The sequence below is a fragment of the Psittacula echo genome (assembly GCF_963264785.1).
Source record: "Psittacula echo genome assembly, chromosome: 15".
Classification (NCBI taxonomy): Eukaryota; Metazoa; Chordata; class Aves; order Psittaciformes; family Psittacidae; genus Psittacula; species Psittacula echo.
The window spans coordinates 1,411,297-1,437,461 of NC_137751.1; the positions used below are offsets into that span (position 1 = coordinate 1,411,297).

At 41.3% G+C, this 26,165-nt stretch overlaps 1 protein-coding gene across 5 annotated transcripts in view; it reads left to right on the plus strand.

Moving 5' to 3' along the window:
* Positions 1 to 25,240, plus strand: part of VMP1 (vacuole membrane protein 1) — a gene marked incomplete at its 5' end in the record, with an annotated part of 66,938 nt that extends 41,698 nt beyond the window's left edge. For all 5 annotated transcript variants that reach the window (XM_080629765.1, XM_080629768.1, XM_080629766.1 and 2 more), the window contains 5 exons: positions 5,465 to 5,545; positions 9,408 to 9,524; positions 11,924 to 11,985; positions 23,200 to 23,302; positions 24,641 to 25,240. In XM_080629765.1, coding sequence (XP_080485891.1) covers positions 5,465 to 5,545; positions 9,408 to 9,524; positions 11,924 to 11,985; positions 23,200 to 23,302; positions 24,641 to 24,784 — 507 coding nt within the window. In that variant the 3' untranslated portion in view covers positions 24,785 to 25,240. The remainder of the gene's footprint in view (positions 1 to 5,464; positions 5,546 to 9,407; positions 9,525 to 11,923; positions 11,986 to 23,199; positions 23,303 to 24,640) is intronic.
* Between the last annotated feature and the right edge of the window lie 925 nt (positions 25,241 to 26,165).

A 26,165-nucleotide genomic window follows, 5' to 3' on the forward strand; every position in this document is an offset into this window, starting at 1 on the left:
CCCATAAGTTGTGTTTGATTCCATTGTGTTGTAATAGAAAGCCAAAGAAACAAAATACTGTGCAGCTCATTTTTAACATAACTCAGATTTTTACATAAAAAGGAGCACTGTCTTTGTAGGCAGCTTTTTAAATGTTAAGGACTTTATAATTTTAATAATCTGAGATGGTAGCTTCATACATCATCTTCAGTCTTTGGGGAAAGAAAAGTTCTCTTCTTTATTATTTGCATAATTAAACATTGTTTCTAGTAAGAAAATATAGCATAAGTTATACTCAGATAGTGAAGGATTGTCTACTTCTTCTTCACATGTAAGTTACACATTTGCAACAGGTGAGTCTGCTGGCATTAAGAGTTTGATGGCATTAGGATAAGCACCTACTGCTACAGCAACTTCAGTGCTCTCCTTGTTTGTAGAAAACCATCAAGGTGCAACACATTGACTCCAGGTTTCTGTTTATGTCTTTGTATTTTTAACGTTCATTCATGATCCTGGTTTTTAGTAGAGTAACAAATCCTTTATAACCCCTTCCAAGCCTTCCAGAAACTTATTTTGAGCTTAAGGCTACCATCTGGTAGGTAATCAATATCCTGCCTGAGCGGTAATACTTGTATCCTACATTACAGCACTCTGTTCTTACTAGTAGAAAACGCACATGCTATGATCCTGTGATTTAGTCTCTTACGTTCCTTCCCTCCTTTGGTGGCCATCCTCTTTGTGCTATATCCACCACTATACCAGTAATACCAGTATTTGTAAAGTGCTTGATGTATTAACAGCAGAAAAAAATTGTGATAGGAAAAGGTTTTCTGGGCCTCAAATCATTCGAGCTCTGAATCAGCCTTTTCAGAAACTGACAACTATCATCACTGCTGCAAACAAGGAAGAGTTGGTTTGTGCGAGGGAGTCATAGCTTTCTCGATGCTCCTAAAAACCAATTGCAACTTAATGTTAGAAAATAAGCTGCTGTATTATAGGCCCATCTGTGCAGTCTTCTGAGAAAGTATCTTCTGTTGAAGTCCAGTCCGGTGCCGATTATTCAGAGCTCTTTGGCAATCTGGCTATGGATCCATCAACAGTCTCTGTTCTTGGAGATTAGGAAATTTCAGTGTGAGCAATAAACCGTGACCATTCTGTTTTCTGATAATAACTCAGTGTTACACAGGGAAAAGATAAAAATGGATTTTGTAATTATTTTTTTCCTTGAGCTTGTTAGCTAAATCTAGAGAAAAGATGTTCCTTGCTCGAATACAGAGTTTGTGCAACTTACTTCATAATGGAGAGACAAAGAAGAAATAGAGATTAAATTATAAATGGAAGCAAAATAGAACAGAGGGATGGGACAAAGCCTTGTAGTTAAGACAGAATTGTCCCTTCACTTGAAATTTCAAGAAGGAGGGTTTTTTTTTAATGGGGATAAATGGTCCATGTTAAGTTATACTCGATGCTGTACTATAATACAGGAGGAATAGTGAGGTAAATCTTGCTTAGCAGCAAAATTTGTAATTTCTCTTTTCTGTCCCTTTAGGCTTGGAGTTTTGGGAGGGATTTTTGCTTTTGCAACATGCAGTGATGCTGGTATCAACAAAATGTGCCATTTTACCGAAGGCAGATAGGAAGCAAACTTCCTTGAGCCGCCAGCTGCGACTTGTGAATCAGTATTTCAGCTCTGACCTTTTTATGCCTCTTATTTCCATTCCAGTTCTTGAGATCTGATGATTAACCCAATGAAGTAATGTTTAATCATTTAACCTTCCTTTGCCTGTATTGTAGCAGTCACAGGAAATCTATTTCCAAACCAAAGAAACAAATCATCTTTGAAAGGGACATAGTGAGCTAAAGTATCCTGAAATGTTATAGCGAATGAATCACATTAGCTGAGAGTCGAGTCCAGTCTAGATACTTTAATTTTGGGGGAAAATGTTTTGTCTGTAAGTAGCTAAACTTTTCTTTACTTTTTTAATTTCTTTTTCTTTTAAAGCAGTAAGTTATGGGAGTGAGTCTGCTTTTGTTTCAGATGCTTAAAAAAAAAATAGAGGAGATTGTTCCCTGTGCAGGCTTTATAGCAGAAAAATTAATTGTGAAATAGGTAAAAGTTGTGAAACTGATGGTTGTATTCGCCGAGAAAGGAAACTTTTAAGGCTTTTTATTTTAATTAGTATTGCAGATGTTGCAAAGACTTAACAAATGAAATTTAAGGAAGCAACCAAACAAGTATTTCTGAACTGTTCTTATTAAAGTGATGTAAAGACTGCAAATACATAGTTTTGATGCAACCATGATATGTATATTATTCTGCAAATTATTCATTGCTATGATTACATTCGATCATAGAAAATAGGGGGGGAAAATCCTTCATTTCTCTTGGCTGATTTAGAAAGTTTCAAGAAGACAGATCAGAAGTTCTTGCCTGAAATGTTTAGAGCTGTGCTCTCTGCAAGCAGTTGGTAATAGGCAATGAATTTAAGAAAAGAAAAACTTAAAGAAACAACTGAGAAGTAACTTTAAAAAAAGAAAGTTATGAATTAATAAGGTGAGAAAAATTGCCCCGACGCTGGTTGGGCTGGGGTTTTTGAGAGGCAAAATCGTAATGCTTTTTTGAACACTTTCATCATTGCTTTTATAACAAAAATGGTGTTTTTAGCTGGAGGGGGGGAAATTAGTTTTAAGGCACCTTTAATTTTGCAGCAGTCAGAAATAGGGGCTTTTTGCTTTTAAGACATTTGATGAAAAGTGGTGCACTGTGCTTACACTAGGTTAAACCAGTTAATCTAGATGTAATTATATAATATATTTTATTAAACCAGCTGTGCTGCAAGCGTTAGTTTATAGGTCACTTGCTAGAGAGCTTGTTTCCAATTCCAGCTTGTGAAAATTAATGCAACAGTATATTAGCAATGCAGTCTAAGATGATGGGTAGATATGTTAACATTAGAATAGAAACAACTTCCATTGAAATATACCCTGGACATGTTTGAATAATTGCGTTGTAGTGTTTTGTTTTAAAGCTGCTTTACAATGAGATTTATGGAGCTGTGAAAAAAATTTTGTTGGCTTATAAAAGTGAAAAGATTGTTCTAACCCCCTGAGCATTATGAAATGGTGAACAAAATAGGAACTGAAAATATCATGGTTACATTCAGCTTTGTTGTAGAGTACAGGGGGGGACATCTTATGAAATTCCTGTGTAAGGCACTGCTTTTTCAATTCACCTTTTCAGAGAGCCAAATCTGATGCAGAAAGGACAGTGTTGCCCCTGGGCTTTAGCACAGTTTTTAATTTTGGATTGATTTGTAGGTAAATTCTGAAGCAATATTTCTACTTTTCTATTTGGTAAAGGGATTAGAGTACCTGTCATCTCCTTAGTGGGCTGCATTTGATTTCCTTTGTTGATAGCTGTGTGATCACACTCTGCAGAAGAGTCTTGCATCTTTTTCAGTTCGTGTCCTAAATCCTCAGTGGGACCGACTGTATATTAGCGCTGACCAATATTAGTGATCATATATTACTGTGTTTCAGTTTTGTTTACTAACTTGAAAATAATGATGAGGGAATTTTAGTTGGAGAAGGAACTGCCCTCGATGTTGCAAGACTTTTGGACTTGGTTCACTGGGGAATTATCATGTTTTGTTATTTACCACAATTTGTGTCAAAATGCACTCCATTATTGAAAAAACATGAACGCTTTTATTTTACTTGTCACGTAGACCTGTTCTAGACCCATTTCTGCTAACCTAAATTCAAATGTTTGATATCAGCCTCACTAGGAGTAGGTTTAATCACTCCTTCATCCTGTGTGTATCCTAGAAGCTGCACAGAAAAATAGCAGGAATAAGTTTTCAAACAAAGACTGAATATTTCAACTATCCCATTTTGCAGTGAGACATTCACAATGCCAGGGTGTTACTCCTGCTGAAAATCAGCAAGTTCACCCCTTACGGAGTATTCTAAAGGGGTTTTATATTCTCTTATGGTTAAAAATGTCAGACTGTAAGATGTAGGAAATCTCATTTACTTGGCATTTTTCTTTAAGTTGCAGTATTTGTTTTAATTTGTTGGGGTTTTTTCAAGCATCAAGTATAATAAAATTATTATTTCAATAAGTTGGTTTTTTCTTTAAGTTGAGAATGAAACTCTCTTTCAAGCACTGTAATAGGGAACACTTACTGCTTGGAAAAGGCTGTAAAAAGAGTAAATGTCCTTCACAGATTTCTGTTCGTTTGGTTTTTATCTGGCATAGAAAACTGTCAGGTCTATAGTTCAGAATTTAAGTACGTATGACATTGGCAAACAATTGTCACTACTTGCATTGTCATTGGTGTGTACTATTGAATGTTTCAATAGAATTGTAACAGTTAAAATGGCCTAAATTAAATTTTGATGAATTTTCTTGGAGTTTTAATCAGTAATTAATGGTGTTCAAAATTCTGCACTATTCAGGTGGACCTTACAGTATCGTTAATCACTGGTTAAAGCTGTTTCCTTGTGAAATTTTATAGCTTTCTACAAAATGTAAGTCAGCGACTGTTCCTACTGGAAAAGAAGCTTTTTATTGCTTATTTGTAGGTTTTGAAAGAGTAATCATTATTTTCTTCAAGTTTGCTATTACCAAAGATTCTGAGCTTTCTATAACTGCTCTTGTCAAGCCTGGATAGATAACACTGACCCTGTTTTTAATTTTATGGACAGTTTGGCTTCAAAAGGATTTTATTCTTATATAAATTCACTCACGCTGCTTGTGAGAATCTTTAGGTTTGCTTTTTAAAATGTTTTCTATGTATTGGGTGAACTTTGAGACTAGAGTTTGTCATGAGAATGTTTGAAAGTGAGGATCACAAAGCAAAAGCAAGCAGCATGTTCTTAGCATGGCTTTGTAGAGAATGGCTCTAATGTTATAACCTCTGCCACCTTTGTTGCTTTTAAAGTATTTTAGATTCAGGTCTCTGGATTTAATGATTTTTACACTTCTATTTTAGAAGGTTATTGAAATTAGCTCCTGTGATTGAGATCCTGTGTTTCAGAGAAAAGATGGAAGGATATAATGGAATTATTATATTCTGTCTTTGTGTTTTGAGAAAGTACCTTTTTAACATTGTAAATGGTATTGAAGGAATTCATTCCCTTTGCTTGCTTAAGGAATAAAGTATTAGCAGCCTGGCATTTCAAAGATACAGGGAAATAAATGCTAGAAACCCCATTTCCATATTAGTGTGCCACTTGCAGAGTTTTGGAAGACAGAACTCAATACATGTGGGAGCTCAGGTTGTCACAGTGAGCATTGCGGATTTCCTTCTCCTCCCTCTAAGCCAAGAGTTTCAAATTGGCCTTTGTGTTTTTAAAACATTCTCCCAGTTGCTATTTAAGAAATCCCAAAGCATGGAGTATTGATACTGAAAACACAGGGAGTTTGAGGTATGCTCATTTTGAGGTTTGCCTCATTAATACCTTATTTTCTTGTTTGCAGGATTTTGCTTCCCGAGCTAAACTGGCTGTCCAGAACCTGGTGCAGAAGGTTGGGTTCTTTGGCATTTTGGCCTGTGCTTCAGTAAGTTCATTTCAGTAACAGAGGGGTTATAATCAGAAATTGCAGATCAAAATGAATGCTGTGAACTGTGACTTGGTTTTATTCAAGTCCATATGGATCCTCATGCCTTGTTTGCTATTTCCGTGTTCTCTGTGGTGCTTAGAGAACTGGGATGGTTGTGGCACTGGCAAGTACAATAGCATGGAGAAACTCCAGTCCTAGATTAGTACCAAACACAGTGAATTCTGCATAAAAGAAGAGCAAACAGTTGTTATCCCTTCCTTCAGCTTCACCGTTGGGCCTCTTGACACTAGTTCTCCTTGGAAGATGATGGGTTTGGAATAGCTCTATTTCCTTTTTAATCCATCACAAAAGAATGGTGCAGCAAGGATTCCCTTTTTTTCAAAAGACAAGACAATTCATTCTACACATCAACATGGTGTGGTGAAACCTGATAAAAACAAGTCAGTTCACCAAAGATGCAATGGCTTGTCATGGTAAGGGAGACTTACAAGAAGCTGGACTAAGACATTCTTAAAACTGGAGACATTCCTATGTTTCTGTTTCAGATCAGGGATGCTCCTGGCATTTGATGTTGAGGCCGCATGCTCTCTAAGAGGGGCGCATGCTGCTCATTGTGTTAGTGGGTATTGGGCAGATCAGGTCATATGCCCACTGACAGTTATCCTGTTGGGACCTTCCTAGCCCAGATTATTAGCTGGCAAGATACAGCAAGAGCTGTATTGTTACCTATAAATTCTGCTGGAACATTGCTATAATTTCTTTATGTACTGTGGTGTTCATGTCCTGTAGCTTATAGTGCTTGACACCTTCAAATTCAAAGATACATGCAGCTTGATGAGTGGAAAGCTACCTGTATAAATCCTGATTAGGGTATCCGTCCACAGTAATTCCTCTTGAGTCTGCTCAGGAGATATCTTTGGGTCATTAGGAACTAGAAAGCAGAACAAGGAAGCAAGTTTCAAAGTCATAACTTGCATGAACTATGAACCGCTTGTAGGTTTTTTTCCTCTTTAAGTTAGAGGTCACAGAAGCTTCTCCTCTGATGACATTTGAGTGTTTTGGGTAGGATAATACTGTTCTTGAGAGGTAGAAAAATACTGAACCAGTTGAGGCTTAAATCTCAATCTGGAAGCTCAGTGAAAACTGGCAGGAATATGTTCCTTATGCTTCTATCTGACAAAATGTGGGATGTGATGCACAGAAATGTGCTTATGGTGATGGGGGAAGTGTAGGTCCCCTATGATCCCGTTCTTCTGGAATAATCACAGCCATTATGGTTTAGTGTGGGGTGTCCCTGCCCATGGCAGGGGGGTTGGAACTGGATGATCTTAAGGTCCTTTCCAACCCTAACTAGTCTATGATTCTATGATTCTATGATTAGCCAGCTGCCCAGTTGATGAGGTATTACTTCCACACTTGTCTAGCACCTCTTAAATTGTAATTTCCCAGATTGTAGAAGTGACAATGCTAACTCTTTGCTCAAATATAAGTGACCTGTGTTAGCTGGAAAGAATCTCATTAAAGTTGCTGGAACAGAACTTCTGTCTACTCATCTTTTGAACTGTCTTAGAGTGGAAATGTAGGTTACAACCTGTTCTTTAAATCTTTCCAGTCAGTAAGCTCTGAAACTTCTCCTTTGCTGCCTCTGACTCACTATTCTCTAGTCACCGTCTTGTGAGACATCACTGCATAGGCTATTCTGTCTGCCTTGTGTAATCAGAACAGCTTGTAGATGGCAGGGAGGAGTTTCTGCAGTGGCTGAACAAGGAAAAGTGTGGATAAATGGAGAACGTGGGGAAGGAGCTGGTAAACGTGAGGTGATGTGTAAACTCTTCGTAGTTCCTGCTTAGTAATACTTAAACATTTGCTTAACTTCTTACCTACTCGCTGTGCTGTTCCACGCACCCTAAGCTCCCTTCGGCTTACGTGGGTTGTCCTGGGTTGGGGGCGGGATGAGGAATCACGACTCCACCACAGTACACTTGAGGGCTCGTAAATGTGTTTACAGAAGAACTGCAGAGTAGCAGTAAAAAGGGTGAGGTTGAACGTGGCAGAGGCATTGATAAAGCAAAGGGATTCACAGCTACAGGTTTCTGCTGCATCTGTAGGTGAGGCAGACAGTCCCCCACATGTGCTCCTTGCATTCATGCATCCCCCCTCCATGAGCTTCAGGGCTTTGTTTCAGGGTTTTTCTTGCTTGTTGCTGCTTCCCTATATGCCAGAGGGTGTCTCATTTCTTTGGCCCCCTTATGATTGCAGTTGGGTGTATTTTTTGTGATTAGAGAGCTTGCTTCTAAAGTGGTAATGACTGTCCTAGCTGCAGGTTGTTGTTTGTCAAGCAGTGGCTTCTAAATGTTACATAAAAACACAATCAAATTGAACTTAAGACTTTGCAAGTTTATCCAGTGAAGTCAACTGAATGTAATATTGTTTAGTGGCAATAAGAAAGCCGTATTATTGGCTGGAGCTTCTTTTCTATGTGAAGGCAGCTCTGGGGAAGGAACAAAGCCAGAATTAACCCTGGAAAATGCTTGCTGTGACTTGTGAGAATTTGCCCTCCTATCTTTGTGGGCTTTTACGGCAACTCTCAGTACTGCATGTACTCCTTTGTTTTCCAAAAACAAAGAGAAAACCTCGCTGGCCAGCTAATACACCACAACGAGGACTTGAGTAACTTTTTACTGTGACATGTTTAGTGTATTGATGATATCCACTGTAACACCTGCCTACAGCATGTTGCTCCCTCTATGGTGATAGCAATACAGAAATTAAAATGGACTGTGAACCTGCAAAAAACCCCTCGAACCACCCAACCAAGAACATGCTTGAGACCTAGAGCAGACTTGGCTCAGAAGAGCAGAATTATCTGGCCGTGGTATAAGTAAATAATTTACTAGCCTCCAATGCCTAAGACAGCTGTCACAGGTAAAGAATCATGTTGGTTGAAGTGGAGCATGTTTAGAGACCGTTTCGGGGCATGATTAGAGACTGTTTCAGATTTCTTCCTATGCAGGTGGTGGTGTGGGTGCTCATAAATTTGAATTGCTAGTCTATGACAGCTATGTATAACCCTCATAAACTTTCTCAGAGATTTCAGATTTCCATTCAGTCAAAGTTAATATGTTTCATGGGCTTTAACAACCTCCACTCTTTTTTGTTTGTGTAACAAACCAGCACAAATACTGCAGGATATTAGCCCAGTAATACACTGCTACCGTGAATTACACATACCCCATGAGTTTACTCAGACAGACTGCCCTTGAACTGCATGCTAAGTGTAAAAGGTTGGAATCTGGATACTTTCTTGGTTTAATTTCAGGAATATTTTACAGATAGGATCACACTACCAAACATCAAGCCAACAGTTTAAGAATAAAACGTATTAAATGAAGTGCATATGCTTAATAAAATCTAATCAGTGCTTTTAAACTGGATGCATATGACTACAAATGCCACATTTTAATGCACTTTCTCAGATGGAAGTCACTGGGGATCACTTTAAACACTGGCCTCCAAGAGTGATGTGCTTGTCAGTGAGAATATTTGATAAATCACTCGGAGTGGCTTTACTGTGGTTTCTGTGCATTTCACATGGAAAACTGTTCGTTAGCTTTTTTAAAATCCAGGGGTAAGGAGGGACCATGAGAATGGAATTGTCTGGGACATTGTCTAGCTGAATCCCGGAGACTTAAGTTATGTGGTGCGACATTAACATTTTGTAAGTATGAAGACACAAGAGTTTTGGATCAAGTTGGATAAGGGGAAAATGTTCATTTTTCAAAGCTTCAAAGTCTGTCGTGTTCCTGTTCATCTGAGTCCGTGCTGCAGTTCACAAACTTCTCTCTCTTGCACCTCATAGATTCCAAACCCTCTGTTTGACCTGGCTGGGATAACATGTGGACACTTTCTGGTTCCCTTCTGGACCTTCTTTGGTGCAACCTTGATTGGGAAAGCAGTAATTAAAATGCACATCCAGGCAAGTACTACACCTCCCTCAGGGCTCTGGGGTGAGGACTTGTTTCTTTTCTGACTGTTACACCGTGTTGGTAATGAATTCTGGAGTCTCCCTTCCTGACCTGAAGTAATGGAAATTAATTTGGTGCAAAGGATTTACAATAAAGGATCTGCTCGGCTTCTTATGCTCAAAACTGAATAATTTATAGCTACAAACTAATGAGCCCGCTGCCTACACCGCTCAGGAAATTGGTGGTTAGCCAAGTTATTTACCTACGGTTTTTACCAGACTGAAAGGACTTCATACTCATAATGAACTTGCCTTTTTGGTAACAAATACTCATTTCAAAGAGCACTGCAGCTACCCCTGACTGGTTAAGCGGCACTTTTAAATGCTCCCTTCTATTTCAGTTGAGTGTCTATGGAAACCCCATTTCTTTCAGGTCCTGCAGAAAGCAGTCTGAGCCTCTGGGCATATCATCCAGAGCTTTCTAGCATGGTTAGCAATAGTTGGTGTCCTCAGACTATATATATTGAAAGGGCCTGATTTCAGAGCATGTCCAGTTTTTCTTGCTAACTTGGAGCCTTCTTGCATGTTCTGAATTTAGCAACCAGAATCTCCAGTTGCTTTCAAAAATGTTGAGTCTCTCCCTTAAAATATGTCACCATTTTGTGCAATGAAAGATGAAGTGTTGGTTCCCTGGTGATTCGTTACTGGTGGAGGTGTGGTTAGCGCTATATCATGAACTACAGTGCTCCATTCGTAATGATTACAGCCAATGTTTTCAGCTGGGACTTGATTTGAGTGGTTTTAAGCATCACCCTAGGACTGGTGCAGTGTCTGTAGCTGTGTTGCTTGGAAATCTGTGCTGTTACTACATTAAAAATAGCAGAAGCTATTAGTATGATAAAATTACTCATCTAGTACCCTCCTCAAGCTGCTTAAAAATCTTCCTTTTGCCCTGAACATGTTTCAATTTTCAACCCTCTTTTTTTTTTCTTCCTATTTTTTTTGTCAATGGTTATTTTGCTTTGTCCAGTCCTTAGGGAGGAAACAACAAACAGATCTGAAAATTCCTTCGTTTACTATTAGCACAACTTTCCCCTCACACTTACTTTGTATTATCTGAATTTTTCTGCTTTTAAATCTCTGTACTGTTAGAATCAGTTCTGGCAACATAGGAAAGTGAAACAGTATTTGTGTAATATTCCTTTTATGTTGCCTTGTTTAGCTAGCAGAATGTTTGCTATGTAATTTATAGTGCACCCCACTCAGATCAAATGCAAGTGAAAAAATATTTCCCCGTGTCTTGTACAGTTGGTAAATCATCTTATTTTGTAATACATTTAGCTATTAGGAGTCTCTTTTCTGCGGTGCTTAATTTCAAGCATACTCTTGGGCAATAGCCTTGATTTGTAGTGATCTTGCTGCAATTTGGAATTTAGGAAATGTAAGAGTCATGGAAAAGGCTTCTAATGAATCTTTCTCTAGACAGGAAGCGAGTGACTCGGGTGCAGTGGCCATCCCGGAGCTGCTTTTAACTGGCCTCTTCCTCCACAAAATCATGTTGTGTAGTCCCAGTCACATCCCTTATTTCCAGACTGGTGAATGCAGTTCTCGTTAGATCATGTTTAAATGGGTTTAAGGAGACTGTGGGAACCGTCTGTGTGTGTGCATACTCATCTGCACACAGTCTTGCTCACTCTTTGCAAAAGAACAAGCTGTCAAGTATGACAAAAGTGGAATTTGCAAAGGCTGTTTTAACAAAATTTGAACTTCGAAGAGAAGGGAGTGGTAAAATTACGGACACTGGGATTTTGTGCAAAATAAGCTGTGTCACAGAAGTTTTATTGGAATTGCTCTGTTCCAAATAGGCTGATGCATTAGAGACTTGACATCCGAAGGGTTTCGGACAGACAGGTACCCTGTGGCTCTTAATTTGGTCTTCACTAAGTAGTTTTTGGTTTTGTCTCTGTCTGAAGCACACAAACCAGGGGACTAAAAGATCTATTATTTTTCCCTTCTGTGATCTTTAAGTACGTGTGTTTGTGTAAGGGGATGTGAATTTTTCTGCACAGTGATGACTGTTTTTCCATTAAAACATTGTTGACGGAGTAAAGTGACCTTGAGCTTCTGGGAATTGAAGTTTGGGGAGGATGCAAATGGTTAGTAACACAGGCTTACACAAACACTGCAAGAAATGAGGTCTAGGAGGGAATAGAATAATAAAGAGCTTTTTGCTCTCCTGCCTCTGTTTGAAGAGAGTATTGAAAAATCAAGATCTTGAAAAGGGAAGGGAAAACTGTGTGAGTGCTGGAGGAGCTGTCTGGCTGGAAAGGAACCTAAATTGTCATACCCCCATTGTCTCTGCTTCCCTTTTGATCTAATGTTTCTCTTAACTGATGTTTTCCTTCCTACAGAAACTTTTCGTTATTATAACATTCAGCAAACATATAGTGGAGCAGATGGTGTCCCTAATCGGGTGAGTAATTCTTTAACATTCATTAAGTGGAAAAATACTGGAGATGTGCTGAAAATTGTGCTTTGCTTCAAAGTGCAAGCTTTGGCCAACGCATTATTTTAGGTCTTCCTTGCAGCTTCATTCCTCACCTCAAAGGCTTCAAGTACTTCAAGAAACATAATAGCACGGAAGGTCAGATGGCCTGAGTACACAGCACCAACAGTTAACTTTCACCCCGAAATGTGATACCACTTTTCCAGTTATAGATCGCCACACTTGTAGCTGCAAACAGGCTGATTTTTAAGGACTTTCTTCAGTGTTGTAGTGTGATTCTGTGACAAAAATTGAAGGAACTGCTGTGTCTCGAGGTGATGATAAACATTTTCCATAGTTTAAACTACCGGATACATTTAAAATATTGAATCTCTCATAAAATGCCAGAATGAGGAATTTGCTGTGTAAAGTTTTATCTCCGTTCTCCTGGGGGTTTTGGTAGGAGAAATGACAGTTTTCATGGGTGAACTGGTCAGATTTTGGGAAAGTTTGGGGTTTTTTTGTTGGTTTTGGTTTTCTTGTCGTTTTGTTTTTTCTTTGGACTGAGTTCTTCAGGAATTGATTCCTGGTTTATATTTTAAGTTAAAATCTCAGTTTAAAACAAGAAAGCTAAGCAAAAGCACTAGCAAGGAAGAGTTGGGGGGGGGGGGGAGACAATTAAAACAACATACTTCCACCTTGCCTCAGTGGGTTTAAATGGAGATTGGACACCAGTGATGAAATGTTAGATTTTTGCCTCGTACCTATCTGTTCAGTCATTAAATTCATTGTGATTTTAAAATCCATTGTTGGCGTTAACATTTCCTGCCTGGTAATCCAGCAAATGACATCGCAACAGCACCTCTCTAAACACGTAGAAGTTTCATAAACTGCTTGAATGCAAGCAAAGTATGCAGCTTCATTTCAATGTAGGCAGCTAGATCAGATCGCGTGGATTTCATCAAAAATTCATGCTTAATTGGTTAAAGGAAAAATTGTGTTCTTGGTGGGGGGAAGGTACTGCGTGTTTTCAGCACTCTGACCAGCTTAAAGTCAGGGATGCAGGTTTAAAGTTTTAAATGTGAGTCTCTAACATTCAGATAGCTTTATTGTTACGGGTTAGGGTTTTTCCTAGTTTTCTGTGGTTTTGGTTTTCACTAGGTACATATTATTGATCCATAAGATAAATTCTAAGGTGTTTTCTGTTTTTGCAAGGGCGTTTACTTGTTTTATGGCGTGAATTGATGAACACTTTGCTACACAAACTGTAGTAACTGTTTTCAGGTGAAATCCAAAAAGCCACACTCAAGAACAGTTTCAGAGGAGGAATGTCTGGAAATGATTCCTTTTAAAATATGTAAACTTGAAGTAGTAATGCTAGGCAGAGAAAAAGGAATGTCGCACAGAACATTCTAGGGCCTTTCAGTAATGAAACAAATCCTGACATTATTACTTCCTGATCTTCTGATTGCGTGTCTGGGGTGTACCCAACTTCAAAACGAATTTGTTGCTTTGAACATTATTTAAAGGAAATAAGAGAGAAAAGTGTGGTTACTTTGAACCATCATTAGTCAGTTATCAATCACAGGAGACGCTTTCATACTGCCTTCTGATCTGTTACTAGGTCAGGTATGTTTCCAAAGGTTTACTCTCCTGCAAATCTTTGAGCCAGAACTAGTAGTTTTTTCCAGCTTCATCTGTCTTGGAGATAATTTTGCATTGAATTACTTCAAACGCCTTCACAAGACCTCTGCTGGATTCAGATTTTATTGGATGGTTGATGTCAGAGTTAAAAAATGTTCTTGGGAGACAGCAAGATTTTTGGAATGTCGCGGTATCCTTGACTTTTCTCAAGCTGTCTGCTAGCATTACCTCATCGATTTCTTTTCGAGTGGAGTATGAAACATGTTCAACAATAGCCTCCATTAAATCCCTTATTATTAAATTAAAATGCAGTTTCATTTCATGGTTGGTAACTTTATTTTGGTCAAATTCCACCCAACTCAATGACTGAAGACGTTTTTTGTCTGGGACGTTGCGCTTTCACCAGGAAATGTCTAAGCACAATACGTTAAAATAATGAACGTATTAATATACAGAGTAACTAAAATCTAGGCAGAAGATTCAGTTATGAGATAAAGGCTGAGGATATTTGATTTTAAAAGCCAGAGAGAATGTCTCTAATTCCATGAGTCTTGGTCAAAAAGCAGAAATGATTCACCTGTGGACCTTGCCCATAGCCCAGAAGTTGTTGACTTCTGCTGGTGGATGCTGCTGGCGCTGCACACCCAGCCTGCTGTAACAAGGCTTTTTAGATATAATTTAGAGTAATTTGATTGCACAATTTTGTCTAGGTCTCCATTACAAAAGAATCTTAAAATACTCATATTAATTAAGAAAGAGAGGAAAAGAAAATGCGCTAGGAAATTGGGAAGCTGTTTGCAGAAATGTTTGTAAAACATTGCTGGTAGCCAGTGTTCGAAAGAAAAGGTGAGAAGGATGCGAGGTGCAGCAAACCTTGCGGGAAGGGACAAGGAGACGTGTATGGGTTTAGGAGACTGAAGTTAGCACAAGTCTTGAAATCAAAGCTGAAGAGGATTACAAATATACTGGTAGCGCATGTGGCTGGTGATGGTCAACCTATTCTGGCAGTTAATAGGTTACAGTGGTATTGTTGCTGTCTAGAATGCTAGTAGAGGATAATGTTTCTCCTGAGGTTTTGTTATGTTCATAAGCTTTGGTGAAGAAAGATGGTGTGTCAGAGGTTTGTCTTGTATTCCGTCACTTGCTCAAGAGTTCAATGTATCGATCATCCACGTAAAATGCTGGGTTTAGGCCAAACCTAGGCCATTTAAAATGTTTCATTATCATGCATGTTGTGGGGTTTATTTTGGCTCCTAAGTCTTTCCATTTACTGTTTTTGTTACCTGCAGCTGCAGGATTGTTTATGAAGTCACACTAAGCATGTTGCTTTTAATCACAATCATATTTTCTTGGAAGTGGCAGTTGCAAACGTGGATTAAGAATTCCCAGGAAAAACAGTTCTCAAAGCACACACCATCCTCAGAAATGCCTGCCATCAATTCCGGTGGAATGTCCGCAAAGCAAGCAATCTCACTTTAATTTTGTTAGCTCAGCATGCTTGTAATGCATGTTTGTGTTTTGTGACAGTGAGTTAATAACCTTAGAACTCCAACAGACATCTAAACATGCTTTCTATGGCATTAGGCAACACGCGGCCTTCGCCTCGGGAGCATCTGAAATTCAGTGGCAAGCGGTGGGGCTGCATCCCTGGGACAGATCGCGCCCTCAGGCAGAGACATTCCCTCTGACTCTTGAGTTAACCATAAACTCCTGTAGGCTGCAGAACGTCTTAATTGCGGGCTGTGAGAGTTACTCAGAGGGAGGCTGAACACTGAGAAGTGCTCATGTGATACACCAGGTATGCGAGCTCCTTAACAGGAGCTAACGACTGCCTGCAGCAAATAGTCTGGCTAACTTGAAGAGCAGCAGGAACGAATGTATTCAGTTAGTGAGCTGAGTCAATAAACTGATTTGAAGTTTAAATAGAAACAAGTGAAATACATGTAACAAAACCTTTGCATGCTTCCACGGATTTCAGCAGTGAGGCTGTTAGTGCTGTGATCCATGGGTGAGATGTGTCATAACACTGTGAAGTGTCATTCAGCAACCTCCCCCAGAATATCACTGCTTCTGAAGGGCTTCTTAACCTCCTGGGTTTTGTGGAGTGAATGTTCATGCTTACTGGCTATGCAGGCCGGGTTGAATGATTGCACATCTTAAAGGAAAACCAGCTTTTTGGTAACAGGGACTTGAATCACTGCCTTGACAAACCAGTTTGCTGCTATTTATTGTGCCATAATTCTTTGCTTCACAACTTAATCTCAGTTGACTCTTGTAAGGAGCATGATGTTCCTTTCACAGGAAAAAGTACAAATGAAATGATGGTGACTGAGGTAACTGCGAGTTTGCTTAGCAATTGTGTATGTTTTTCAAGGCTAATTTACAATGTAGGCTTCGATTACTGCTTAGAACACAAGTCAGGAATCTGCAGGATAGAAAGGGCACCAGGAATCAGTTGGCCTGGTGTGGGATGAGCCCTTTTCTGGGTTTGTATTGTAGGCTGAAGGGGCCTTCAGCAGGGGTTGACTGCATAGCATGGCCAGTGCCCATCTTCGCTGCCTCATGTCGCCCTGCTCTGGCCATACCCCCTGCAAAGGAGCCCAGCCCCATCCGCCAGTCGCTCCTTCTGCCTGGGTGGCCCTTTGTTCTGCGTGTGTGCCAGTCCGTATCCTGTTAACGGGCCTCTTCACTAAAGGAGATTTTGAAAAGCAGGTTCTGATCAGTATTTAAAATAACACCTGGGTCGTGGAATTCAGCCACGAATAACCTGAAGTGTGGAGAACGTGGATAACTGAGCAGTGACCGCAGAATCCCCAGGGAGAGCTGCTTCTGGAAGGTTGTCCCGATACACCTGACATTTCTTGGTGCAATAAATCAACAGCTTTCTTCCCACAAGTGTATCAGAAACCTGTGGGACTGTGCCCTCATAATAGCACCCTCTACACAATAGATTAGGTCTGCACAAAAAAGGCCTTGGTGCCCTGAAAGGAACGCAGATGTGGATGAAATCTGAGTAGCTTTGGTGTTGAAAGCCTTCCAGTGGATCACAACAGAATTATAAAGGTTTATTTGCAAAAGGCCTGTAGGTTTTAACTGCGAACAAGCAAACCTTTTCTGTTATAAATCGTGTTCAAAAATACATCTTTAGAACACAAACAGAAGTTTCCTTACAAAGAGCCATGTTGAGCAGCGCTGAAGCAGCAGTTCAGAGATGTTGCAATTCCTATTTTTGAAAGCCTTGATTTTAACATAACAGAATGTCCCAGAGAAAAAACCAACAGTTTTGCAGACAGCCTGGTTAACGTGGGTATGGGAGCATAGCTCAAGGTAAAAATGACGTCAAACGTGTAACAATTTTAGCTTAGTAATCTTCAAAGAAGATATTTTCTTTCTTCATCTCGTAAAGCAAGCGACTGCCACCCAGCCTCTTAACCCTCAAAAATGCTTCTGTTGATCCTGACCATGAACCGGGTTTATTTTCTGCCGTTTTAGAGCACTGAACGCAGATAACACCTCAGTGTCACCAAATGTTCTGAGGCCCAAGTGACGGTGATGGGGATGGAAGCTGGAGGCTGTGGCTACTCCCTGGGGGATCGGGGAGCCCAGGTTTTGCTGTGGCTGCTCGCCCTGAGCCAGGGTCCAGGTTTGCTGCAGCATCAGTGTGGGGCTGAGTCAGGGAGCCGGAGGTCCACTGAGTCACTGCTGGGTCCTGGTATTGGTGGAGCCTCAGGGAAATGGATGGTTTAAATACTGTGAGAATCTTTATCAGCACAGGAAATGACAGCTCATTAAGATACCAACCGTTGAGCCTGTTTAGATCACTGTCTGGAAAAAAATTAACCATTGAGGGTTCAGATAACTTGCAGGAAGCAAGGTGCTCTGTGCAGACAGTGAGCACAGGGGGCAAATTAATGAGCCGTGCTGACCGTCCAGCGGCATAAAAATATCCCGATCAGAATCTATTTTGCAATGGTTTCTAAAAGCTCTGACTTCCCAAGTCGATGCCATGCTGGAACAAAACTGCCAGTCCCTTCTGAGGGAGGGATGGCCGAAATAACCACATACGGTGCCTCTTACCAAATGCCTTCAAATTGCTTTTGAGCTGTGGGATGGATTTTGCTTATGTTCTTACAGGGGAACGGAGGGATGTGAATCCAACACAGAGAAACTCTGTGGGAGGAACGGGTGTTGGGTGTGATGCTTTAATGATCTTTTGCACAATTGTTCAGAAGGTGGAAGCCTTTGCTCTGGCCCTCTGGCCTGGCTGTCAAGAGCTGGGCTTGCTTTAAAGACATTATTTAAAGAGGGTTGGAGGTGCTGGAAGCTCCAGCCCAGCACGCTCCCTTCTTCCTTTGTCACATTCTTCACTGCCACTTAACTCCCTGTTTTGTAGAAGGAGATAATCCCTGGCCTTCGGGATTGGCCTTGCTCTGGGGCAGCAGGACCCTGAGATGCTGAATGTGTTTGTGGGGACAAAACCAAACACACAATGCTGTTTTCCTCCTGGTTTGCTTCTCTGTTGACGCTGTGTCATCGTGGATTGTAGCGCCGGCATTTCCTAAGAGGATGTTTTTCTGTAGCCCAAATAGCTGAATCTGAGCAAAATGCGTACGATGCTGTTTGTCCCCAGACCCAGGGAGGGTCCAGACGAGCACAGAGCCAGGCAGTCCGACAGCACCAGTCCCCGTGTTAACAGTTAAATTCCCACATTAACAGCTGTGGCTATTCCAGAGATCATCCATAAAATGGGGCTCTGACTCAATATTGCATCACCTTCCCACGCAGGGCTTCGGTGCGCTTCAGCCTGGCGGCTTGTGTGCACCATCTCTTCGATGCCTGCGCTTCTCATTTCCCTTCAGATTATTATTTCCATGACAAACCAACCTGCATGTTTTTAAACCTGCTCTGCTTAATGTTTCTTGATCAGTGGGACGGATTGCAGTGGTACCGCTGAGTACGTGCAAAGCTCAGAACTGGATGCTGCTGAAGCTGGTATTTACGTTTTTATTTTCCATCAGAATAAGTGGACTTTAAGAACTGCTTAGAGTTACTCAGCTGCTTAATCATCACTGGCTCCAGGAGGCCTTTTACAAATGAGAAACCTTAATTAGCAGTAAACCCCATCATATTTATGTTCCTAAGAGGTGAGTCTGCAACGGCAGCTTCGGTGCTCCTTGGAACTACTTGCTAGATCTAACATTTCCCTCTGGAAAAGTAGGCAAGGGCACAAGTGTGTGTTTGTAGGATGGGAATGCTATAGCCTAAATGGTGGACTGGTAGATTTTGTAGTGCTGTTACTGCAGTGATACCAAACTGCAGCATTTGACAGAGAGCTGTACTGCAGCATTTAGCACAGCCTGACGTTAATTACCTGAGCGCTCACAATTCGAAAACCAAAGGTTATGAAATGTCAGTAGCTCAGGGGTAACCTCTGCTCCTGAAGATCTGCTGAGATTAAAGCCGTGCCTTTCAAAAGCGCAATAGCAGGACAGAATCGTTTCAAAGAAGTAGTTTTAATGTTAGTAAAAATGCCGTGGAATGTGTTGAATAATTTCCTACTTCTTGTTGCAGTGACACAGGGAAATACTGACTTCTTTTGTTCCCTCCCTGTTTGGGGCTTCACCCGCAGGGGTGTGAGAAGACTCCTGCCTGGAGTTCCAAAGATGCTGTTAAACACCAGGTTTCCCAAAATCTCTCCTGCCGCTTCGTGGCTGGAGGCTTCCCTGGAGGCTCAGTCATCCTGTGAAAAGCAGCGGAATCGATTGCACGGTGTGTCTGAACAATCACAGCTTTGCTGTAACCGGGATGGGAGCTTTAGAAGTCAAACTCACGCGATCTGTGCATGGAGGGTGTAATTCTGAAACGGATCCTGGAGCAGCTTTGCTGGATCCCTGTGTGTGGTGCTTCAGAGAGACGCGAAATTCAGGGTTATTGGTTGGGGGGGGGAAAGCTATTTAATTTTCTATCTGAATAGAAATCATGGCTTGACATCAGAAACAATCAGCTGCATCTGTTTAAGTACAGAGACCAGGTAACTCTGAAACAGGCTTCAGCAGTGGCTTGTTCAGTGAAGCTGGATTCTTACTGGGTGTTTATGTTGCAGCATTAGAGTGCAAGTCATGTTTTTCACTGCAGTGTGATGATTTTACTGAATTGAGGCTGCACCAAAAGCTAGTGCAGTTCCTTGGAAGCCTGTTTTCAGTCTCAATCCCTTGTGAAGCATTCGGTTTCAGCAGAGGATCAGAATGAATTCAAACAAAATCTCATGGTTTAATGGTGGCTGTTTCAGGAATTTCCTGTGAATCAGAATTTCTTCACAGTTTCCCCCCCTCACAGGAAACAATCCCAAGCAATTCTGTTTGAGTCTCCAGGTAAAACTGCAGCAAGTCACTTTGCTTGTCAAGTGAGTTGTGCTGAAAGGACACAAGAACAGCACCGCTCTTTCTAGGATTAAGTGCAAAATTCATTAATAGCAATGATAGCCACCAGTGCCACCAACTTCGTGGCTTATTTTGACAAACAGCTTCTAGTGAATGACCTCTTATTTTATGTTTTCTCCTTTTAAAGCTCAAGTCCTTAAGCAGCTTGCCCAGGCCTGTAAGAAGGGGCAGCAGGTTGTGTGTTTGGGGCTTTCCTTGTGTGTTTTGTTTTGGCAGATAGAGCCCCCAGAGTGTGGATGAGCAAAGTTCTGTTGTGCACTAAGGGCCTTTTATTTTCTTATCCTTTTGTTTTCTTTATTTGAAAGACAATAGGCTTGATTCTTAAAGGAAAATGCAAGGAATTGGGTTGAGATTGTTCGACAAACAGGGTTATCTTCCCGCATCTTCCCTTCTGAAGTCGGATGTGTAAATAGGCTTGTGGTTTGCATCTTGACTCCTGAAAGTGGCTTTTGAAGGTCTATCTCTAAGTCCTTGCGAAGCGGCACAGAATTATGATGCAAATCTGTCCTTTCTGCCTATGTATTTGTATCTGGCTTGAGCGTAACCCCTGAAGGTGTGCACAGAAGTCTTCCCCCTCCTCCTTGGGTAAGAACGGGGTTATTGAGTTGAACTTCAGTAGGTCTGCAGGGGAGAAAACACTGCCTGGTTTGTAATTAAATAAAATGAAAACTGATTTTTAAGACTTAGATCTAAGATTATGATTTTAAGATGCAAGATCGTGTCTGTGCTTTGGATATGAGGTGACCTGTACCTTAGCTGCTTGATTAAATTATTGACTCTTGTCAAAAGTACAAGTGAGCGACACCGTCCCACTGAGATGGGATTTCAGGAGTTGCATTCCTCATGCTGTGGATTCGTTATTTCCTAGACGTTGGTCTGCTTCAGTTGACTCCTTGTTTAAATTTACGCCCCTTTTTGTCAGTATTAAAGTCTCTGTGGCTGTGCAGAATACTGCAGGGTTTGAGAAGCCACAGTCCTCGCAGGCAGGATCTTGCAGGTCTTCAGACGGGCTTTATTCAAATGCCTGTTGTGTGCTTGATTCTCAGTTATGCTCACAAAAGGGGGAAAGAAAAAAAAAAGCTGAATATTTTTAGTGAAAAAAATTGTGCAATTGGGTGTTGGTGCCCAGGATCTCCTCACGCTGTCGGAGCTTGGCTTTCGTGGCTTTGTTCGGCTGCTAAATGTGAACTGGGCACTGATGTGCTTCGGTTTCAGGAATCATTTGAGCAACGAAGCATTCTGTTCATTCATCTCTCATCATTTAAATAGTCCTCATTTCATAACCATGCGGAAGGCTAAAAGTCAACTGTTACCTTCCAGTCGCTTTTCCGGGCATCCAAGTGTCATCTGGAAAAGAAAAGAAGCCTCAAAGTGTAACCCTTAAACCTGTGACTCCGACTGACGAGCGAGTCACTGGGAGAGGTTTTACCCGGAACACTCAGCTTCACAAGGGATGGTGCTGACAAACCGGGAATCCTTTGTCAAAGTTGATGTACTCTTGGGTAAAGCCGGGACTGGACGGGCTTTGGGCTCTGCTCGGGTCTCGGTGGGGTTTTTTTCCCCTGAGTTTTCCCCAGTGCAGGCACGGAATTTCCTCACCCATTTGTACCATCGTGATGGTGAATCATGAGGGAAGCAATTGTGTGTGGTTCTCCTTGTAAATACGTTCACAGAAATTCTTTGCCTCTGGCTAGCGAAGGAAATAGAGGTAGTGGAGGAGAGTGAGCCACGGTATTGCTTCAGTCTGTGCATTTTCGTACATTCTGAAGAGTGGAGAGCGGTGGGGTTTTAACAGGGCCTTAGCCTGGAAAAGGGAAGAGACTGAGGAAAATCCTTGTAGTGGCTGAGCCCTCCTGCAGTCACTCGCAGTGGAGATGAGTGTGTAAAACTGTGTGCATCTTGGTGTTTGAAGTGTTGTACTCAATCCTCCCTGAAGTAGTGGTGTAGAGATTCAAAACTGAAGAGTTGAAATGTAGAAATTAATAGAGTCTTCTGCTTTTGCTTGAATGTAGAGGACCATATTGGTTTCTTTATAACTAAACTGTCAATGTTAACAGTTCTCACCACACCAGCTCAGCTCGTGGTGGTGCTTGTGCTCCTTTCTTCTGCTTGGGGCTTTTTAAAGTGTCCTGACAATTATTAAGGCTCCTTGGACTTGCTGAAGAGCTAAAGAGTGTGTGGATTTCAGGAAGGGCACAGAGGTTGGTGTTGGTGGAGCCCGGGCAGGCTCCAGTGTTTGCAGGATGGAGGTTGGAGGCTGCTGCAAGGCTGTCCCGTGGGAGCACCTCCCGCCACAGAGGGCTCCTGGTTCCAAACCCATATCTGTGATCTTTCTAACGTTAATGTAAGGACAAGGTGTTCAGTAACGTATTGTAGCTTTTGTGCAAGTCATCTGCCATAAACCACGGCATGATTCAGAACAGGGTTCATAGTTCCTTCTTTGTTCCTTTGTTAATCACTGACTTGTGGGAGGTGCCTGCAGAATTTGCTAATGCATTCTTTTTGGGTAAGGATGACGCACAGATTGTCCTAATAAGGACTTAGTTTGAGAAAGGGGCCGTCTCCTCGGAGGAGATAGGGGCAAGTCATAGGGCGAGCAGTTTCTTTTTTAACTGGGGGATGACACAAGCACAAGTCATTTCCTTATTAATCGGTTCAAACCAGTTCTTACAGGAACTGCTGGTGATAAATGTGGGACTTCTCAGAAGTCATTCATTTGATTCTCAGCACTGCAGCAGTGCACAGCCTCAGCTGGCCTCTCCCTGGCTATAAGGAAATGCTCTCGCTCGCAGCGTTCTGTGTAACCAGCAGTGCGTTGTCACTGCTTTGTTCTGAAAGCTTTTTCTTTTTAAGCACTTTCTGAGGACCTGGGGAAATGCTTCCCTTTCAGATGCATCAAAAAGAGCAGCGCGGCACTGCGTGGTTGTCTCTTTCCTCCCGTAGCAATGCCCCTCTGAGCCCTAGCTCAGACTGAACTTTGGTCTGGTTGGGTCAAAGTGGTAAGTTTAAGAAAAAGAAAGAAAAAAAAGCCAAAAGAAAAAACCGATGGTTTTGTTTTTCTGTTTTTGTTTTTTTTCTCCCTATTTTGTCCTGTTCTTTGGGATGAACTCTGCATCAGTGCTATTCCAAGTGTAGGTCCTTCTCTTCAGAAGCCGTTTCAAGAATATTTGGAAGCTCAGAGGATAAAACTTCACCACAGATCTGACACTGGCGTGCCACAGGTAAGAACCTCCCTGCCTCCCTCCCTCCCCATGCAATGTTTTCCCTTCTCCGGCTGGCTTTTGACTTGTCAGGTTTACTGATGGAACTCTTGATCCTTGTTTTCAAAGCCTGGCGATGGCCCAGGGAATAGCTAAAATCTCATTTTAGAAGCAACCTGGGAATTAAAGCTATTGCTGTAATTGTGTGCAACTGGACTTAAAGCTCTTGGAGGCAAAAAGAAAACAGTAAAGCGAGACCAGGCGCAATTCTGCCTTATCTCAGCTGCCTGCTTGGGAAGATGAGTTTAAACAGAAAAAAGTTGCAACAAACTTCGGCCTCGGTACTGCAGAAGCCAGTGGGGTCTGTGGCTTAATGGCCAATAAGAGAAACCAAATCCCCACACCTTTAGTGGCCGAAAGGGGAAGAAAAGTTGGGTGTTTAGAGCCAGGACAAAAGGTCAGAAGTGTCCTTTCATTGGGGGGGGGAGTATGGAAAAAAAAACCCCAAAGAAACTCAAACCCAAACCACCAAATTAATCAAAAAAATAAAAAAAGTTATGTTGGAAAACATTCCCGGAATTTTTGATGGGATCGGAGCACCTCTGATTGAAATTCCTCAGGATACTGAGGTATTTTGAGATAAAATCCATTAATTCACATCTCGCATCTCATCGTTGCAGCTCTCATAAATGTTTCTTTGCCCGTTTCTTACCACGGAAGAGGTTAAATTAGGGAGGGTCAGGCCGGAATAACCGAATATGCAGATTCCTTTTAGGCGTTGAAGTGATTTGTGTGCAGTGCAGTGCTGCCCTCCTTTGACAAAAAGCAATACAAGGGCAGCCATGGAAAACGCTGGAAGTGGGACTGTGGGGTTATGGTGGTAGCTTCCAGTGACACCTGAAGAATCGGACCCTGACTGAGACAGAACACAGCGTATGCAGTTTAGGATAAAACCCAGTATTAACCAATGACCTGTTTTCTTTGCAATGGCCATGACAGGGAACGACAGTCAGGAGCTGCTAATTCTGAGCTCTATGAATTGTTAGCAAAGACAAAACAATACTGGGAATAATAAATCACTTCATGAGGACACTAGTGTAATGATCAAGGGTTCGTCACCTGCCCTGCAGTGTCTTTGGCAAGCCCGCCTGCATTGTCTTTCAGGGGACTAAAAGAGACTTTATAGAGGGACCTGCAGGAATCCTGTCAGCTTGCACTTGGGTCCTGGGTTTAATTTGATAAATTACATAATAAAACATTGGTTGGGGTCAGGGTTTTCCTTTTGCCCAGAAAATGGAGGCTTCTCCATTGAGCTTTTCCACTAATCTTTATTTTCCTCCTTCTGTTTTGTCTCTTTAGGGGGAAAACTGGCTATCCTGGATGTTTGAGAAATTAGTGATTGTCATGGTTTGTTATTTTATCTTATCTATAATCAACTCCATGGCCCAGAGCTATGCCAAGCGGCTGCAACAGAAGATGTACTCTGAAGAAAAAACCAAATGAGCTTGGAAAAAAAACCCCGGAATGGGTTTTAGCAGACATGAAAAGTGACACATCTTTCCATATGTTTAAAAATCAGCATTATTCAAAACGGGGGGAAACTTTTTAACATCCATTTTCAACTATAACGAGTTTTTATTTAATTTTGAAAGTAATTTGGATATTAAAGCAAACGTTTCATTGACAGACTTATAAATGTTAAGGTAAGATACAAACGCTTTACGAGTCTGAGCTGTATTATACAGGGTGGACAATGTGATGTTAAATGGTGTTTAACACTAATGTCCATCCAGATTCTTTCCAAACCTGATGATTGAATACCCTCCATTCCCTGATTTAACTTCAGGCTGACCTAAGGGTAACTTTTGATTTTGAAGGGTGGCTGGTTTGCTTTTTCCGTAACCTTCAAGACCATCAAAATGTATATAAATGAATACAGGTTGGATACAAACCGTTGCATGTCCCTCGTGGTAAGGCTGTTTCAGCTGAACCCTCCCGTGTCCCGCTGCATTGCACGTGCTCTCGGTTGGAAAAAGCCACCCTCTTACCTTCGTGATGTTGGCGGAGATGGTTGATGTCAAAATGCTGAAGCTGACATTTTTTATTCTGTATATTTAGAATGAAGTTAAGATAAAACTTTATAAAGTCATCTTGGAGCATTCCAGAATTTCTTGTGTCAGTCTTTTGAAGCTGTTTCTTTTGCTCTCCACTTCTGTATGCTCGGTTTCTTTATTGAGCCTTAATCCCGTGCCCTGCATGCTCTCCTCGCCCTGCCTGCACAAACAGTGCTGAAGCCCTTCGTTCTTTTTTGGTTTTTTCCTTTTTCCTAAGAACTTCTCACTTAGCAGGAGGACGTAGAAAGGCTTTCACTTGCTTGAAGCACGGCTCGCTGGTTAAAGCAGGCACGTTAAATAGCAGGACTTGGTACCCTAAGTTCTTCTCAGATGCTTGCCACCAATCACAGCACCGTGGGTAATGAAGGAGAAGAGAAGGAGGAAAAGTAAAGCTTCCAACTGGAAACAGATGTCAAACCTGGCAATGGTGCAGAGAACCTTAACCTTAGGCTTCTGGAGTCAGATCTCCTTAAATCATTGTTCGGAATCAGTGTGTGTTCCAGTTCTAACGTACATGGACATAACTAATACTAAAATGGATCTTTCTCTCCTTAGTAAGTAGACATCCATTCCACTGCTGCTGTACTCATCTCATTACTTTAATACTTTCTGAACTGTTGTTTTTTGTTTTTATCCTAGGGGTAAGTAACAAGAATTAATTTTACTTTCAATTAATGATATCAAAAGGTGGCAGATGAGCATAGGGCAGGTTAGAGCTTGCTCCTGCTCAGGTGGGGTTTAGCCCCACAGCACATTAGGGCAGATCTCGA